This window comes from Sturnus vulgaris, chromosome 5 (genome assembly GCF_052056855.1).
Source record: "Sturnus vulgaris isolate bStuVul1 chromosome 5, bStuVul1.hap1, whole genome shotgun sequence".
NCBI classification, from domain to species: Eukaryota; Metazoa; Chordata; class Aves; order Passeriformes; family Sturnidae; genus Sturnus; species Sturnus vulgaris.
In genome coordinates this window covers 33,253,572-33,273,100 of record NC_142247.1, presented here as the reverse complement: position 1 = coordinate 33,273,100, position 19,529 = coordinate 33,253,572, and the positions used below count along the sequence as shown (strand labels likewise).

At 37.0% G+C, this 19,529-nt stretch overlaps 1 protein-coding gene across 1 annotated transcript in view; it reads left to right on the top strand.

Moving 5' to 3' along the window:
• Positions 1-19,529, top strand: part of POLR3B (RNA polymerase III subunit B) — a 73,082-nt gene that overhangs the window by 31,997 nt on the left and 21,556 nt on the right. Inside the window, exons 17-23 of the mRNA XM_014876994.2 lie at positions 1,223-1,297; positions 2,038-2,136; positions 5,695-5,822; positions 12,641-12,850; positions 14,699-14,857; positions 16,293-16,410; positions 16,859-17,001. Of these exons, the coding sequence (XP_014732480.1) occupies positions 1,223-1,297; positions 2,038-2,136; positions 5,695-5,822; positions 12,641-12,850; positions 14,699-14,857; positions 16,293-16,410; positions 16,859-17,001 (932 nt within the window). The remainder of the gene's footprint in view (positions 1-1,222; positions 1,298-2,037; positions 2,137-5,694; positions 5,823-12,640; positions 12,851-14,698; positions 14,858-16,292; positions 16,411-16,858; positions 17,002-19,529) is intronic.

Below are 19,529 nucleotides of genomic sequence, written 5' to 3'. Positions count from 1 at the left end.
GTTCTGTGCATTGGGCTAAGATTTTCATGGGAACAGATCTAAGCAAATTCGGCAAGACTTCAGCATCTCTTTTCTCCTTAAATAGCCCTCATTCAAAACAGGTAGAGGTTGGAAGAGGCAGAATGGGTTAATGAATATATGCTTCTTTTAGCATTGACTGTCTGTGTGCATATTCTGTGTGCACTTCAACAAAGCAGCAGTCAAAATTGCTGGTGGCATTCCATTTTATTCATTAATTGAATCTCAGAGTATATTGAATGCAGTTTGAAGCATGTCAGAGGCTCCAAAATAGTAAATGTACAAACGATCAATTAATCATACCTGGTCAAGTGATCCAGAGTAGGGGCATATTCAGTGGCAGAGAACTTGCTTTTCCAGTCAGGGCTGCTACATGTAGTTCGGGAAATGGCAGTAAAGCTTCCAATTTTTAAAATAAAAGTGAGGGAAATCATGTGGTTTTGCAAGGCTTTACCAAGTTTGCTTTGTGGCACCCCTCACCCTGCAATTGTTCAGATATCCCTATTAACAATTTAGAAGTGCTTATTAGTCTTCTAACAGTTATTTACTTCAGAGGGGACTCCACAAGTATCTTGTAGCTATTTGCTGCTCTTTATCAAAGCAACTTGTCCAAATAGCAACAGCCCTTGACGTTGCCTTCTTGCATGCCATCCTTTGTGTCAGTGTTTTTGTGTGGTAGGGAAGCCTTCAGAGATCCATGTGCTATTGAAATTTATGGATTCATCAGAGATCACCCACAGTAAATGCCTGTACTTTACAGCATGTAGGCAATTGCAAAATGCGACCTTGCATGTGGACACTTGAGCACAAACTGTTCACTTAGTGTTCTGTAAAATCCCTGCAATAACCATGGTACTAAATGCTGTTCTTAGCTTTGTAGTTCAGGAAATCTCAAATCTTTTAAAGCCGTCATCAAAATCTGTAGATAAAACTTACAAAATTTTAGTTGAATGATTTAAAGGAGAAAAAATGGCTTTCACCTCAAAATTTAAGTCTTGACTTTTCTGATACACATTTTAAGTTATATCAAACTAAGGTCTGAATAGTTACTGATTTTATTTATGTGGTTTTATCAGTTAAAAGCCAATATATTTTAAGAACAGTTTATAGAATAGGTTGTGCATAGGTAGAGTTCTTAGTGTAAGTATAAATTAAGTTACCTAAGTATTTGCTGTGACAATCTTTTTTTTTTTTTTAATTTCAGGCCTTACATAATTGTCAAGAAGCAAAAACCTGCAGTTACAAACAAACATATGGAAGAACTGGCTCAGGGCTACAGGTACACAATTCAAGTAGCCCATATTCGTAAATACTGTGTGGAGATACTTCAGTCAGTCAGTCAGTATTTCAGTCCTGGGATTAGCTAATTAGAGAAGTCTGCTCTCCTATATAAATTCATAATCTCTGTACTGGAGATTTTCTATTTAAAGGAAAATTAAGGCTGGTGTTCTTATTTTGTTACTGCTGTGAGATTTGGTGAGTACACAGAATAAATACATCTCACTGCCTCATCTTTCTGCTAGTGGAAGGTATGAGGCAGTATCATCCTCCTGATTGAAAAATCAAACACCTCACAGGAATATCAACTTAACCACCCTAAACTAGGCACATTCAGAGTTTTTGAAACTCCTTGCAAATTCTTAGCTTATGTATTTTTTAAAAATCAACACTTACACAAAGGCATTTAAATTTAGTTCTAATTAAATTTCACAAAATTATCACAGAAACGTACATGATTAACCTTATATTTGCCTACATTTACAGTGATGATGAGTACATATGGGAAGATTTTATTTAGTTGTTCAAGTAAGTAACATCTGCAGACTGAAGCAGTGAAGGGGCAACAGGATTAAAAACCCACATTTTTTTTCAATATGTAATATGCACAGAACTTTACATGTAGAAATATTTATCTAGTTTCACTTTACATATTACATTCCTTTAATACATGTATTAAGTATTTTACATTTGCAGAAATATAAGACAGTACTTCTAGTGTAACTGTTAATTTATCTATAGGAATTTTGAAGATTTCTTGCATGAAGGCCTCGTCGAATATTTGGATGTGAATGAAGAAAATGACTGTAACATTGCCCTGTATGAAAATACAATCAATAAGTAAGTGGTCATTCAGTAACTGGTACAGGAAAATTCTTCATAGGGTGATTCTCTAAAATGCAAACATAAATAATGTTACTGTTTCCACATGTACACACTGCTCCCTTGCTAATCGTTGAAACTACTCCAGATGAAAGTTAAAGAAAGAAATCTGTGAAAGATGTCTGTGCACATCCTAAATTATCCATGGGAAGTTACTAAAAATGGTTTAGGTTTTGGGAGTTCTGTTCCTGCTACTCTTAAAAATATTAAATACTTAAAGGTATAGCCTTTCTTTCTCTGGATGTGGCTCTTTTTCTTATTCTGGTCATTGGGCTGCTCATCATAAATAATTTTATGCAATAGATATCCAGAAGGCAAATGGTTCTACATGTTATTTGATTATCTTAGCATATCATGATTGTTTGGAAATTTATTTTCTGGCTATAAAAGGACCTTAGACACCCACCTTACAGTAAGTGGAGTGCTGGAATGAGACCTTCCCGTTGGCTTTTGGATGTATAATAGGCCCCAGTAAAAATGTCTGCATCATTCTGTGTATTCTTTACCACACATCTTAAAACAATTTTTGATATGTGATTTTAATTCAGAAAGATTTCCAAATCTGCTATGTTTTCCATGTATTTGAAGGACCTGCTGCAACTTTTTTTACTCTTATCTTCTAACTGTGATTAAAGAGCCCACAATTAAAAGAAGGATTCTTTTAAATTTTTAAGTCCTCCTATCTTTTTACTGGCTTTTAATCTTTCTCTGACAATATCCTGTAAACTGAAGGCTGAATATGAAATGCTAGAAGTTACCTCTGTGAAATGTTTGATCAGTAAATGTATGCAGAAAATTCTTTTTCTGAATAATCTGTCCTGGTAAAGTACTCCTGCAAGCTAATAGAAATACATCATTGATTTCAGTGGAGCTGGGTGAGCCCGTCAATTATCTTTAACCTTTGCTAAATGTCATGCATTAACTGCTAATTAAATTGCATTGCTCCCACACAGGCTTTTAAAGACTTTATCACTTTAAGAAATTACTCTTGCATGCTCTTGACTGAGTTCTGTATACATGAGCAAAGAAGAGCGCACACAATTGCTGTCATTTGTGCCAAAATTAAATAACTTCCACAAAGCACCAGAGCTGAAAATTTAAGTTACAGGACAACTGACTCAGCTAGGAAGGTTAATGGGAATGTATCACATGAAATCATTGTTTAGTCCAAAAGAGGAGGAGAAAGTGAACTTCCAATGGACCAGTGTGAGGAAAGGACTCCGCAACAACTCCCAGGAAGCTCAGAAGATTCTTGTATTGTCCCATCAATTATTTTGAGTTTGGCTTCAATGCTAAGAGTGGCTAACAGTGCCAGAGTATCCGGGCTTGCATCATATGAGCACATTGCTCCTTGTGTTTGGTAATGATACTCCCTACATCCTGAGCAGTTGAGTTGTGTACCCCCATCTCCCAGGTGATCATCTTGCATTTTAAATGGTGTGACCATGTTGATACAGCTTGTTCTGGTAATGTGACTGATACAGCCCCCTATCTGAAGTATCCCAGTAACATTCCTGCTTTTGTAATATAGGCTTCTTTTTGCTACAGTATCCTCCCTTTATCTTTCCAATCTCATTAGAGGGATTGGAAAAGTCAAAAACTCTTCGGAGTATTTGACTCTAAAAGCGTTCAGTTTCTTCCTTAAACGTTTGTAACTCTTCTTTTCAAACTCACGAGGTTGCCTTTCCTTTCTTGGGCCTGGTTCTGGCAGTGGCATTTTTGATCTTCAGAAATTGAGCTGCCCTATAAAAAGTTTGAAGGTCTCCCATTAGCACTCTGGAATACTAAGTAAGGTAGTAGGATCTATGTAGGTTGCATTATCTTTGGTTGAAATAGGATTCACCTCACTGGAAAAAGACATTTGTTAAATACCTTATATGCAAATGTATATCTGCTTCCATGCACTTGTACCCTCTGAAGAAATCTGCAAAATTCACTATCAGTAAGTCTTAAGCCTCTGGTTTTATTGTTTTAAAAGTATCAGCAGGTCTGTGAAGTTTTGCAGAATGGGGGAGCATTCTCTGCTTTAGGTTTGCCACTGACTCTTGAGACCATTTTGCATTACTTGACTACAGTTTGGATTCTCCCATTAATATTTTCTTAAGACAGGCTTTACATAACATAAGTGCTTTTTGTCAAGTGGAGAAAAATACTGGCTGTCTTTTGGCCAGCAGGTGATTTTTAGGTTGTTCAGGTGTATTTGTGATTTATAAACATTTCTAAGACTGATAGATAATTTCATTGGCTTAATCCTCAGTATTTCCTTGCCTATTTTTTTTCAGCTTTCAAATTTCATTATCTTTCCAGTAGTACATATATTGTTTATCTAAGTTCCTGCTGGCATTTGTCTTCAGTCTTTATGTGCTTGTGGGTAATTCCTTAGCCTTTTTTAGCTTACAGTGCTTGGCTATCTTGAATGTTGCCATAATAAAGACTTTTCTGTCACTTCCTTGGCAAGATCCTAAAGTTTAGTAATCAAATTAACTTATTTAAATAATTAAAGTCTTCCAAAAGACTTCCAAGAGAAGTCAGACATTAAAGGTGAGATTTTCAGAATGCATTGGGTTTAGATGTCTGGGAGAAGCAATGTATGCATAAACCCAAGCTCTCTGTAATAAATCCAGGACATGAAAGATAGGCTTTGAATAGGTTTAGTTATAATCATCTGTATTTCATCATTCCCCACTTCCTAATTATTTATCTTGATTTAAATTCATATCTGCTCCAGCCAAGCTTTATTGTACACTTCATTCTTGGTTATTAGTCTCTCCTGCATCCCAATGCACGCTATGATTTGTCTTTGTTGAGCATGGACTTTCTCTTCTGAAGCTTATGTCAGATAGAAGAAATTGTCTTTCTGTCTTTACTCCTTTTCTGTGTCATTTTACTTCTCATCAGTGCTGTCTTTTAACAGCATAATCACTTCCAAAATATTTGCAGAGCTTCTCAAATGGTATCGTATTATGTCATGTACCTGTGGCACTGAATCTGGTTTGGAGACAGATGTTTTCTCTTTAACTGATATAGCTGACCTTGGAAAACTAAAACAGGTTTTTTAGTGCCTGAATCTGTTGTGCTCTTCCTTCTTCTATCTCCCCAGTGGGTTTCTGGATCTCTGAGATTAGTAATTTGATGCGGAGGGCTCTCATTACATAAGAAGACATTCCTTAAGGCATTTTGGATCTTACTGTATAAACTGATGTTTTATTGTCTTACTGAGCTCCCTCAGGTTGTAGTTATCTGGAGGCTTTTCCTCCATTGTGGAATTTCATAAACTCTGATTTATTTCTCTTTCATTTCTTTTCATGTGGAAACACTTAAAGCCAAGAGAAAGTTGTTGGGTTTTCATAATAAAAATAAAAATCTAGTAGCGAATCCATGTTTTGAGGTCCTACTGACTTACATTTTCCTGAACAGAATTGAATTTGAAGCGTTATGAGGTACTGCTAAATTAAATAAATTCTACTGTAGTTGTTTGTTCACAAGCCTGCCATAATTGGTACTCTTTCTTTTAAGAGATACAACCCATTTGGAGATTGAGCCTTTCACGCTTCTGGGTGTCTGTGCTGGACTGATTCCATATCCTCACCACAACCAGTCCCCAAGAAACACTTACCAGTGTGCCATGGGGAAACAAGCCATGGGTAAGACTACACTTTTTGTTCCTCTTTAAAGTGTTAGGTAGTTTTTGAAGCTTTGTAGCAAAAGTGACAAAGAAAAGGTTTTTCTTTCCTGGTTCACATAAAAGCTTTGCTAGGAAAGGTAAAAGAGCACTTCTTAGCTTTGAGAAAAAAATTTACCTCTGAAACTTTGAAAGATTAATGTGAAAAAACTAGCAGTCAGTTTTACTTAATGAAGACTATATCTGCAGTTCTTAACACTTAAAATAAAATTTTAATAAACTGGGGCACTTTTGTGTTTTCTATGGGGCTTTACTGGAAATCATAATGACTTGCAAGTTTTCAGCATGTCTGCAAGATTGGCAGAGTGGGCCTTTCTTTCTCTTTATGCTGCAATGTGCTGTGTGTTTCCAGACAAAAACTAGTTAAAAAGTGTTTTCACAAAGAGAGACAGAGCACAGATTGAGGAGCATTTCCTTGACTGTTTGAGTAAGTGTCCTAAAAATAAATATATCAATAGTTAACATTGACATCAGACAATAAGAAGAATCAAGTGTGAAAGAGAGTGGTTAGTAGTTTGAACACTTTCCACAGCCATAGTTTAGATTTTGTGCTTTTGCTGTTTTGGATGAAGAGGGTGAGTACTGAAAAAAAATTAATTTTCTGATTACTTCTTATTTAATTTGACAGTGTCATAAAAACCCAACTGGTCATTAAAACTCAACTGTTTTGTAAATTTGCTGCTAGGGGTAATTGACAGCAGTTAAGTTCTAATCCTTTCTTTAAGCCTCGGCGAAACCAGCATTTAAGTGTCCAAGTCTATGGCCTGTGATCAAGGCAGAGGAGCCTGAGCAGTCATACATCAATTCAGACAGCTGCATTCAGACTGCTGCTCTACAGGCTGGTTTCATGGCTTGTATTGATGGCTTGCTTGCAAGTTGGGAGCTACAGTAGCACAGCTCTGTCTCATGAAGAAACTGCCACTTCAGTTGAGTTTACTAAACCATTTAATTTGTGCTGTGTGTTCAGAGCTGAAACACTGCACCTTTTGTGAGACTTCTCCAGCAGAATTAATAGCAAAGTAATTGCCTTATGCTGAACTGCCATGTTGAGCACATGAAAACAGAAAATAGCAAGATACATGTTCTCTAAATTTTTTTAAAAAAGAGTGAGTGGGTGGAAAGAGGAGCAATGCAATCTTTTTCCTTACAGTTCTCCCCCATCCCATTATCTTTCCCCCACCCCTGAGTCTCTATTTTATGACTATTAGTCTCAGAAGGTTTGGTTAGTTACCACACACAGTTAAGCAGGATCAGTGTATACAGAAAGCCAATTCAGTATCTGTGGAGTTCTTTTGTAGTTTTCTGTGTGAAGGTTTTTTTCCCCGTTTTGTTTTGAGTGTCATTTGCAATTCATTGTCTGTGTTTTCTGAGGTTGGTGTATTCAGCTGCTTTGACCCTAGGTCTTGCACATTTAGCTCCTTGGATACAATCCTCTGACGTTCCTGCTGACGCTAGGAACACAAAAGCCATTGAATATCTTGAGCAATAAAAAAAGCCTTTGTTTCAGTTTGTTATGACAAAACACCTGACTTAAAGAATAAGCAGCTAGATAAAAGTAAATTTTAAAAGTTGGCACATGACTTGAGCTATATTTTGCTCTCTCTGAAGTACCTGCAAACACCTGAAGCTTTTTGTAATAACTGCTTTTAAAAAAGCCACTGTAAGTGTCAAAATGTAGGAGCAGAGAAGATTTTTCTCTACACTTACTGATCAGATGAGACCTAGAGGATATTCCTGAAACATTGCACATACTTTTTTCTGGGTTTTTTTTTGTGAAGAGATGTGATGTAGTGCTTCAAACCCAACCTTTAAGTAACCATCCACCTTTAGTGCTTTCTTCATACTGAAATTGCAGAGCAACTCCTCATCCAGCACTGCCATGTGAAAAGTCTCATGTCCAAGTCCTCTGTGTCACTCCCTCGACTGTCAAAACCTGGGGCAGTGAAGGGAGCCCAGCGTTCAGACTGGGAGAGGAGAGCCTTGTGCTTGTCTACACTGACCCACCCCCTCTGACCACATCACAGCGCTGTGCCAGCAGCTTTGGACAGTCCTTTTTAAGTCTCTTTTTAAAGCAACATCAAGCTAAGCAAATGTGTGAAAGCACAAGTAAGTGGAGAGTGGATGTCAGAGATTGCAATGAGGTCTGTAATCCAGTGGCCCTGACAAGTGTTGGGTCCTAAAACAGTAATGTTTCTTCTGGAGAGCATTACATTTCTTGAAAAATACCTCCCTTCCAGGGGTAGATGAGTCATCTTGTTGGGGGACTAGAGCTGCACTTAATGACCAAACTAGATTTCAGTAGAATTAAATTGAAATTACACTCTTCACTTTTGTCATAGATTATTTACCATATGTTGCAGGTTGAACTGTAAGACTGAGAGGAAGTTAGGTAGTAAATACAACACCAGCTGCAAAGACCTCAGTTGAATGTTGACATTGCAGTGCAAGGTTAACAGTTGTAGCTTAAAATCTCAGAAGTACTTAAGATGAAAATACAAGAGTCTGTACTATTTGCATTTCATATGTTGGTAAAATAATGCTTAAGAGAATCAAATGCTTCTACAGTTACAGTTCTAAACTGAGCTTTTGAATTCCATTAAGACACAAAAATCTAGTCAGTTTTGCACATTGTGCATCTGTGACTGTGTAAAAGCCTAATATGAAGAATGAAAAAATACAGTTTTCCTGCCAGTAATCCCCCATATTGCACATGCACATGTGCTGCTGTGTAAGTGATGGTGTGGGTACACAAAGCAAGCTGTACACTCACAGCCCAACTGTGCACGGCAGCTTCAACCCAAAGGACATAATACAAGTCCTGACTAAGAAAAGGAGAATTTGGGTGTTGATTATTACTTTAACCTCTGAAAGAAAAGGAAGTATTTGAGGGGACAGACATAGGTGGGTGAGAGCTTTGTTGTAGAAGCTTATCATGAAGCAAAAACTTTGATATTACAAAAAAAGCAGAACAAAGCCTCTTACTGTATCATGTACTTTTCTGCTTTGCTTCTGTGAAGTAGCAAAGCCCTTTATATAGTGCTCTGCCTTGTACTGTAGCCAACTGAATATGATAAAATTGAGTGGAGAAAATACATATGCTTCAAGGAACTGAGTGCTGGGGGGTTTTCACAGTTGTGAAAGCTCTTTGGTGGACTAAGAGCTAGAGTCCTCCCAAATTTTGTACAGCTAGCCTAGGGGCACAGAATCCAAAGAAACCTCAAAGTAAAACCAGCTGGTTTTGCTCTTTGAGGACTGTTTGTGCTCTGCCACACAACCACGTTTTGACACCTCTCCTCTCCTTGGTAGTAGCCACAGAAGTGCTGAGGCAGAAATTAGCTCTCCCCTCTGCCCCCCAATTTACCCATTGGTAATTTTAACCCACTCCTTAATCTTCCTAGTGTGAAAGGAATATTTCTAATACTTAACATCCAGATCACTTTAATGCATGTACTGTAACAATTTATCTGAGCTGAATTGGAGCCCCTTCCACAAGGCTTATTGCAGCATTTTAAAAATGTACTTCTTCGTTTCTTGCTTTGTGCTCATATAAAAGAACAGAATCATAGAAAATCCATGGTGAAAACAGGGAAAATACAGAATTACAGCAATTCTTTTCTTGGCATGTGCAGTAATAACCCTTTTGGCTCAAGTAGATTGATTTCTGTATCCTTGTTAATTTTGATTGTACAGTTTAATGTTGTTGTAAGTGATACACCAGAGAATTGTATTATTGCTTATTTTAGCTGGCTGTTTGTTCTGGTGAGTTCTGAAAACTTTCATCATTAGAATAACAATGCTTCATTTATGCTAAATATCAGTAGGTAGTGTTTTTATGGTGATTATTTCACACTAAAGGATGCTCAAATGGTACTTAAAAAGGAAAAAAAAAACCTGTCAGGAAATGGAAAAAAAACGGAAAGAATGCACACGTGCATTCGCAATATATCAAGTACTGAGAAAAGCAAGAAAATGATCTTTGTTGTATCCAGGTCAACCTTGTGTGTTTTGCTTTAACCAGGGCTAATTACCAATGAAAAAAAATTGGTTCTTGCTGTTGGGATAATTATAAATGCAAGTCATTGTGAGCAGGGTTTGTTATGGTGAACTTTAATTATACTTTACTTTTGCTTGGTTGTTTGGCTGGAGCAAACAAGGACTCCGTTCTTTCAGAGAGAAAACAGAAATAAAGCTAGTGACTTCATTTCAGTGCCCACACAGAGGGCTCGTCCCAACACATCAGTCCTCTGAAGAGAGCTGCTGCTTTATTTTAAATAAGCAGATTGTGGTTTCAGGCTGTGGTTTATTAGCCCAGTTTAGAGAAAGCATTATTTGTATAACCATTAAATCCTAGCAGTTAGGAATAATATTGCTGATGTATGGCATGCTTTGTGGCTAATTTATTTTATTTGTTCTCTAGAATCACTCTCTAACCAGTTTCTTTCCTGCTAGGATAGCTGTCATTGATATATATGTGTATGTTTTCCATTTGATACAGCATTCACCTGAAGAATAGCCTGAATACAGTTTATTGTTGAGGCTCAAAATCTCAGTAATGTCAGTTGCTTCTGGCTCCCAGACAGTAGCAGTTATGTTAGGCTTATCTGAACCTCTGATAAAAATGCTGTTTTGAAATATGTGAAACATCTGAAAAAAAATCATTTGCATTACCTGAAATATGTAAAAGTGTCATCTGAAATCCTTGATATAAAGGAGACTTCCACAGATTGTTACTGGGGTATAAAGGACACCCTTAAAGTGTAAAAGATAGCTAAAACTTGTGCTCCAGACCTCATCCTGTCTTAGCATTCCTAACCAGTGAACCACTGAAGGTACAGCATATAAACTTCTCAGAGGAGAAAAAAATTGCAAGCATTTTGAAAGTTAAGTTTGATATGACATTCTCTTGGAAAGATTTCTCTCAACATCAGGAAGATGTTTCACCCACCTGTGAAATGTTTAAGCTGAGCTTCACTGAAGCCTATCCCAAAAGCACCCAAATTATTCATTCTAGATGCAGAGGGGGAAATGGTCTAAACCTCTTAAGTTTTTAATCTGGAAGTATATTTTCCTTCTGCACACTGGAAAGCCAGGGGGTTTGAGTCAAAAGTACAATGGGAACAATGTCTGAGTGAATTCTCAGAGTATATCAGAAATAGTAGGGCCTTGAGGTGACGGGCCTTGCAGAGTGGAACTGCAGAGGTCTTCAGTATTGATGAATCTGGGCCCTATAGCTTATGTCTTTCTAGAGACAAAAAATGCTGCTCGAAGATGATTATCCCAGAAAAAGACAGAAAAACAACTGCTTAAAAGCAAGAGACAAGGCTGTCAACTCTACTAGATTTTCCTTGTCATTTGAAAATTCTGTGCTTGTGTCATTAAATCTACTTCCTAAAACCTGGGAAAGTCTAGACCAGCTGTAACAGTTCATTTTCAGACAGCAGCTGTTGAGCTGTCTTTCCATTCCTGTCCTTGGGAAGGGTAGACTTGTTGTGGTTTAGGAGAGTGAGCCTAGTGCCAAGGACAGGGTAGGTCTTTGGAAATGCCTGGTTTTAGAGTTTGATTTTCTAGACACACTATGTAAATGGGAATTGCAAGTAGATGCATGTAAAATGTGAAGCTGGCCTCCCCAGTGAGCAGGTTTGTGTTCAGATGTGCTTCCTGGCCGTGTGAAATCTTCCTTATACACTGACTGCTTTGACCTTTCCAAGAAAGCAGCCAGACTCTGAAACTGCAGGAGAAAATGGAAAAGTTATGAAAGACCTACATCCTAAAGACAAAGTACTGAAAAAATATTCAACACTTAAAACTTTAAAATGTTACCTTTTCAGACTGTAATTTCTTAATGGCTTAGAGAAATAGCATAGTCCTGGTACAGCAAACTCCAATAACATATGATTGCCTTAACTTTTGTTCTGCTACACAACGGTTTACGTTTCCCTGCTGAGTGTTAATTATTTTTTCCTCAGATTTCAGGAGACACTTTGGCATTCTGATGGGACAGGGCCAAAAATTTCAGTCTCAAGCTGGGAGGTCTATACAAAGGGTTGAATTCTGAACTGTAAATTTAAAATTAATTTCCTGTAAAAAGACAAATATATTATGAGTGGACTTCTACTGTAGTCTTTCTATCAATGATGCTTCTAATTTCAGAAAGTAAATCACTCTTGGCTGCTGCTAGTGGTATGCTTTGTTAGTACTCTGTCACGTTCTAACACAGGCTGCTGTTGAACTAATTATTGTCCAAAAAAGGAAGGAAATATGATGTTGAAGATGAAGAGCTTGATCCACAATTTCTTTTGAACTCAGTCATAGTCTTTCTGTTGATTCTCATGTAATTTTGGATCAGGTCTCTGAAACACAAGTTGAACTCCACAAAAAATACCCGAACGTGATGGCTATAAGAACAATAAAAGCAAACTTCATACTTGCTGAATTCACTGTTGTAACTAAAAAAAGCCATTTTATTTGCATTTAGTCAAATAGATTTAATTTCTTTTGTTGTTGTTCTTTTTATATTGATGCTTAAGTTTTCCCTGTTCAAGAGAAAATAAATAATTCTTTCTGGGAGCTTAAAATAAGAAAGCACTTATATATTTATTTAAATATAATATGGTAAAGTTGTTTTGGTTTTGATTCTTTTGCTATTTTTTCCTCTTCTTTTTTTGAAGAATTTCTATGCGATTTTAATTAATTTGCATTTTGGTAATTTTTTAGCCAAGACATTCCTAGAAAACTCACTAATGTTCACTGCTTTTGTTTTTCTTTTACTTTTACATGCAGGTACTATTGGATACAATCAAAGAAACAGAATAGACACTCTGATGTATCTCCTTGCCTATCCACAGAAGCCAATGGTAAAAACAAAAACAATAGAACTGATAGATTTTGAGAAACTCCCTGCTGGACAGAATGCCACAGTTGCTGTGATGAGCTACAGTGGCTACGATATTGAAGATGCTCTTGTCTTAAACAAGGCCTCTTTGGACAGAGGTAGGATCCATCAACTCTTTCCCATTTCTCCAGTTTGTGTTCCAATATATATTGTAATAAACTTTTCTCGTCGTTATCCTGTAATATCTTTTAATACAGTTTACAATAACTGTATTATTAACACTAATACTGTGTAATAACTTTTATTACAGTTATGAGCATTAGATCTCCAGTTAAGAAATTGAATTCCCAAACTGCTTTGAATACTTTTGTTTGTTTTCTGTATGATTAGTGATTGTAACTCCATGCATACAGTTGTGTGGTGAAGTTGCCAACATGCATATAAACTTCTGAGTCTGGATATTATAAGAAAAAAATGGCTAACTTCTGACCTCAAATAAAAAAGTGTAAATACTTAGTGTACAAAACACATAAGGCATGAGTTAATCTGTTCTGTAGGGCTTGCTTTTTAGATGGTTACCTGAACCTTTGTTCATTGCTAAGAGAGATCTCATTATTTGCATCAGTAACAAAAGCAGTAGATGAAATTAGACCTGTGAATGTATTTAGGAGAGGAATAGAACCCGAGGCAGTTTGTATCTTTGTAAGCTTGTTCTGAGGCAGTGTTGCCTTTCTGAGAGAAAATAACAATACTGTCTAAAGCAAAATAATTTAGTGTTTATTCAGAGCCAAATTAATTACCTGCTTCCTTAAAAAAAATACCAGCTATGTGGTGCAGTGTATTTTAGGTAAAAGTACATAAGCACCAAAGGGAAGGTTAACTAACAGAGCCCCGTGTTTGTACAGGTCTAGCCTGTCTCGCTCTCTCCACACTCCTTCAGCACTTCATGTTAATGCTGCTGAGGGCTGGAGGAGAGTTGCCTGAAAACTTAGTCTCTCTTCTCTCCCTTTTCTCAATAAATTCCTTTGAGAGCAGACGTAGTGCAGTGATCAAATTGGTTTTAGTTTTGGGTGGCCAAAATCAGATTCTTCCATCACTTTATTCCCCACCCCCCCAACTCCCTTCCTCCTAGTTGCTAGGCAGCAATAATAGTATTCCTAGACATGTATCTTTGGCATTAATGTCTGCTGCATTTAATTTATGCCTCCTTTTCTAAAACAACAACAGGCATGATTTAAAACTGAATGTTTTCTTTTCTGGTAGACTGGTAACATTTACAGGGAGAGCTGTGGTACTTGTCAGGAATTACTTGACATAATCTGAAGATATAGATGTACTGTATGTGGCCACAACCATCTTTCTAATGAACTAAAATAATGCAGGATTATTAGTGAGCCTTGCTCTTGGTTCTCTGTAATTCTAAATGTGATTAAAGTCTTTAGTATCACGGTTAGTTGCTGTACTTGGATATAAATTCCACAGATGAATTTTTCTCATCTAAAATCCACTTATTTTATAACTGTATATGTAATTTCAGGTGAGGAAAAAAAGAATAATGGGTTGATTATACTAAACACTCAGTACTTTCCTGGTAGACTAGCTTACACTAGCCACAAACATGAGTAAAAGTTCAGGTTTCTTAGAACTCATGAAAGGAAGAGGTGTTCCTCTCACCCTCTTACAGTCTCTTCTCCCATGTTACATCTTCCACCAAAATTATTCAAGAGACTGAGAGTTTTCAAGAGAAATTATGTGTGTGTGTGCAGAGATACAGAAGCAGATTAGCACAGTTCAGAATTGGACTGTAGTCCAGTGTTTAAAAAAGAGTAGTGTCCATGATCTGATGTTTAAGTTATGCACCACTAGGTATCCGTGTACAACGTTATGCATATTCAATGAATAATCTAAGTAATAAAAAACACTTGATATTCCGTAGCTCAGATTTTATCCTGATCATATGTTGTAAAGGATCTTTGAATTCCTAGGCAGATTGTGTTCCATTTTAGGTTTTGGAAGGTGTCTTGTGTACAAGAATGCCAAGTGTACACTGAAGCGTTACACGAATCAGACATTTGATAAAGTGATGGGGCCGATGCTGGATGCAGCTACCCGTAAACCCATCTGGCGCCATGAGATTTTAGATGCTGATGGTATCTGCTCACCAGGTAGGTCAAACTGCATGTTCTTTCATGCCATACTTATAGTCAAAGTGGAAATTACTGTTCTGTCAGTATTTCTTGTGCACCTTGTTTTATACTTAGCATTTTGGGAGATTTTTTTTGTCTTGAAGGAAACAGTATTGTGGTGGAAAATTAAAAAAAGTTAGTTCCTGAAAGTAGCATGTTACCAGTCATTGAGGGGACTTTTGTACGTGAAAAATGTAGCTTTATTAAAAACTCACTCTTCTTCTTAAGTATAATGTGAATCACCTGAAGCATTAGAATTTGTATTCTTATGTTCTCAAACTAGCAAGCTTTTAATACTGTAATTTTTCCCTGTTTGTCTGTCATGTACTGTTGTTTTCTTAAGGATAGACTCCTCATTATTTTGATTTCATGCATCAAAATGTCCTAGCAAGATGTCAGTTAATGCAGTTCTTTGAGGAAGTAAAACGTTATGGTTTTAACATTTTAGAAAGATGTTTGGAGAGAGATAAGAAAAACAAACTGAAATATAAAGAGAGGTGTATAACTTTCCAATGGTAATAGATTTGAGGAAGAACCCTCCCATAGTGCCATCCTTTAGTTAGAAAATGACTTAATAGATCCACTAAGATCTAGTAGGAAAGGTGTTTTAAAGGGCACTAAACTTAATTCCATTATAGTAACACAATTGACTCAGTTTTGCTCTTTAACACATCACAAGGGAGCTTTCAAAGTTAATTAAGAAAAAAAAGGCAAGAATCTTCTAAAGTATTAGGATAGATTGGTCTGGGCTGGACTCCAGACTGAGACTGTTCTCAGCATGTAGGTAAAACCCTATTTGAGATAGTTCATGTGGACAGAAGAGACACAGGCTGAAGTTCAGTGTAATTTAGAAGGTGGGAGGTAGATAGTTGGTGTGCAGCTGTACCATTGGGCATCCTCCTGATCTGGTTTTCAGTGTAAAGGACAGGATAAGGGAATGGAGCAGGAGAAAGTGATACATGACACCAGTAGCAATAGAAATATGTAAATACGAGGAGAGACTGACTGTAGTCTTGCACAGCTCATTGTGGAAGGACGGGCTGTCCCAAACTTAGGTGTGAATTTCTAAAATTTGTCAGTTCAATCATAGCAAAGTGTTCCCTGTTAATTTTCTCCATACTTAGAGCAGATGACTTCAGATGCTTTTGTGCAGACTTTTGACCCAGGGTCTGTCGAATAGCTGTTCTCATAGTGCACCCAGCATGCAAGCTGTTCTGCTTTGGTTTACCAAGGAAAACTGGTTTAGTGATTCCCTTACCATTCAATATTTAGTAAAACAACAGAGCATACTTCTTGGGCATATTCCTCCCAGTTCATCTTCCACCATTTTTGTTTTTCTTTTAAAAAGCTTAAAATGTATTTCTAATACAGTCAGATACATTTTCATGGTGCTTTTTCTTCTTGTTCTCTGTAGGTGAAAAAGTAGAAAATAAGCAAGTCCTTGTGAACAAATCTATGCCAACTGTGACCCAGACACCTCTGGAAGGAAGCAGTGTGCCTCAGCAGCCACAGTACAAAGATGTGCCAGTAACGTATGTTGCAATATAACTTCAGAGCTGGGGAAATTGCATGAATGAAAGGTGTCTGAGAAAATATTCAATTCTAGAAAACTCCCTTCTTCAACTATAACTATATTTGGCTGTTTGTTTAATTGAAGATCAAGAAATTGGCAATATATGAGGAAGCTTTTGCTGTCAAGAAGAGCCCATGTGAAAAAAACCCATACCTTGTCCTTTTCAAGTTGAGCTTAATTCTCCCTTAGCTTCTATTGCAGCTCTTAAAACTTTTCTTTCCCAGAAACATGCTGCACTCTGGAACTGGTATGTAAATATATATATATAAATATAAAATCATTTTTCCTCATATATAAGCTCCATAAAGAGTATAGTTTGGTCAGGAGCTTACCAAGACATGGATGCTTGTTTGTAACTTGTGTTTGATTAATAGAAGTAAAACCAATGTTTTGGCTTCTTTTACTAGCTACAAAGGTGCCACCGATTCTTACATTGAAAAAGTAATGATTTCATCAAATGCAGAGGATGCTTTCTTGATCAAAATGTTGCTGAGGCAAACCAGACGTCCAGAAATTGGAGATAAATTTAGCAGTCGTCATGGGCAGAAAGGTAAAGGACACATTTAATAAAAATAAATTCGTGTTGTTTTTGCTTACTTTACGTTCATAATGTATGTTTCCATTTATTGGTTCAGTTCTTTCATAAATACAGTGATAGAAGGCCATATCCCTTTTTTTTTTTGTGAAATTCACCTAATTTAGCAATGATGTTTCTGAAATAGAAACGTATTAGCAAAAGCAACTCTCAGTTGATCTATTAATCTGGAAGATACAGTAATTGCCCATTTTAAACAAGCACGAGGTTTTTGAGGTAGGTTGGGGGGTTTTTTTAAGTCACAATTTGGATTTAGGTGATAGATTTGTCAGTGGGTTGTCAATAGAGAGATTGGAGAGGTTCGGAATGGACAGAAAAGATGAGAGATGAAATTGGATGTTTGCAGGTCTGTGCAGACATTCTGCTCTAAAGATAAGACTGCAGGTAGATAACTCAGAACCATGGTGTAAAAGGGAAGCAAATCAGGAGCACAACTAGGAGTGCACCAGCAGGGAGCAGAAAGAAAGGGAATGTTTTTAAAAATACACCTGAAACATGATCTGGAGCACCTCTGGATCTTCAGACCAAAACCTGAAAATGACTGCCTACTAGGAAGCTGCTTGGTGGCATGTAGTTCTCAGGTTTTAATGTTACTAGGAAAATGCAAATCAGAAACCGATTTCTATATATGCTGAAAAACAACATTGAACTCCCCTTTACCTGAATGTAAAAAAATATGAGTCTCAGATCATCCTCTGAATCTCAGAGAGTTGGAAGGTGTGGAAAGGGTGTTAAGAAAGAAGTGACTGAAAACAGTCTGTAACCAGCTTAAAGGCATATTTTCTTCCCATTGGTGTCAGTGTGGGACAGGTTTTGATATGTTCTCATCATTCCATACACTTGGAAAATCTAGATTTGTAATATCTGAAGCATGACCTGCATTAGTGTATGTGCTATGCTATTACCTGAGTGTTGTAATGTTGTTACATTTTTAGGTCTTATTTTGGCTTGAGAACATTGCTTGGTCTCTTGTCAGATGTGATGGAAAGGTAAAGAGGTTGATATTGATATATTGATATACCAAATCCTTTCCATTGCAGCCCGTACACCCCTTGCAATCCTGTCCTAATAACTACTGGCCAGGTGTAACTGAAGTGAAAGGCTGCATCCTTCTTGTGAGATGCAGAGCTAACCCCAGTAATCCACATTTCTGTGGTGTCCAGGTTAGAGGATCAGGACATCTACGTACAGCAGACCTGTCAGTCAGAAGAGGTAAAATGGGTGCAGAAAGCAGTGGTGTATCACAGTGACAGCTGTTACCAGATACTGCCTCAAATTTGTGTGTTATCTATGAGAACAGTCAACACAGCCTTTCTCAGTACATCCAGCTCTCTGCAAGATCACCTGTAATTCCACAGTGGCTTTCCACACACCACTAAAAGTGGTTTTTGAAATTCTGTATTCTCAGAAAATGCTTCCATTGTTTTTATTGTTATTAAGGAAGATAAATTCTTCTGATAAGCATTGAAACGTTTTTCCTGATTGTATTTTCAAGATGGTTTTTGATCTAAAAATGCAAAGCTTGTGATACAAGTAATTTGGGAATCGGTACTGTTGAAGGTTTAAAAAAATTAAAGAAGCAGCATTACATACTTGATTTTCTTTATAAAACTCAGTCTAGTTCTTGCACTGCAGCCTTATTAGGATAGTTATGATCAGTGAGGGGAGTGAGACCATTAGCTTCAGAGGCAACCAGGACTTGAGCAATTGGAATGTTCAGCTGCTCTGCTCTTCCTTTTCTCAGGGAAGATCCTCCTTCAGGAATATTTTGTGTAGATTCTCTTTCAAATACTTTTTCAGTCTTATACACAATAAAGTTGTGCAGTGCTTAAAAACGTGGGAGCACTGTTAGAGCTATGCCTATTTCTTGATACAGTTTCAGCTTTGTATAATTAAACCCTTCTCCTTTTAAGTGGTATGCAGTATTTTAGCTGCAAGTTATTATATAACAATGCAATCAGTACTGTGCAGGACAAATTTTCTTATTAGAATTAAAAAAAAAAAAGGCTCCACATTATATTAAAGAAGCTGCTTGGTTAATCATGATAAATATTTATAGGGATTTGCCTGAGAAACTTAAGTAGGTACATTTTTTCTCCTAGTTTGGGCTATTAATGTGCACCTGTTGGAACAGTTGAACAGAATATAAATGAACTTTTTTTTCATATCCCTTCAAAAAATAATAAAAAGAGTGCTCCACAAATGTAGAACCATGAGTGGAAGTGGAAGAATGAGAGAAGGAAACAGAATTGTGTCAGGCTGGCTTCAGAATGGCTTTAGGGTGCTAAGGATCTTCCATATGACAAAATGCATATAAGACATTTCACAATGTAGAGCAAGCAAGTACCTGTGGAAATCCCATAGTAATGAAAAGCAATATCCTAAATGCTGTAGGAAACTTGGAGGGCACCCATAATTAAGCCTGGCATTGCATCAGGTTAACAATGGCTGATCACCCTATATCTGTGCTTGGGACAACAACA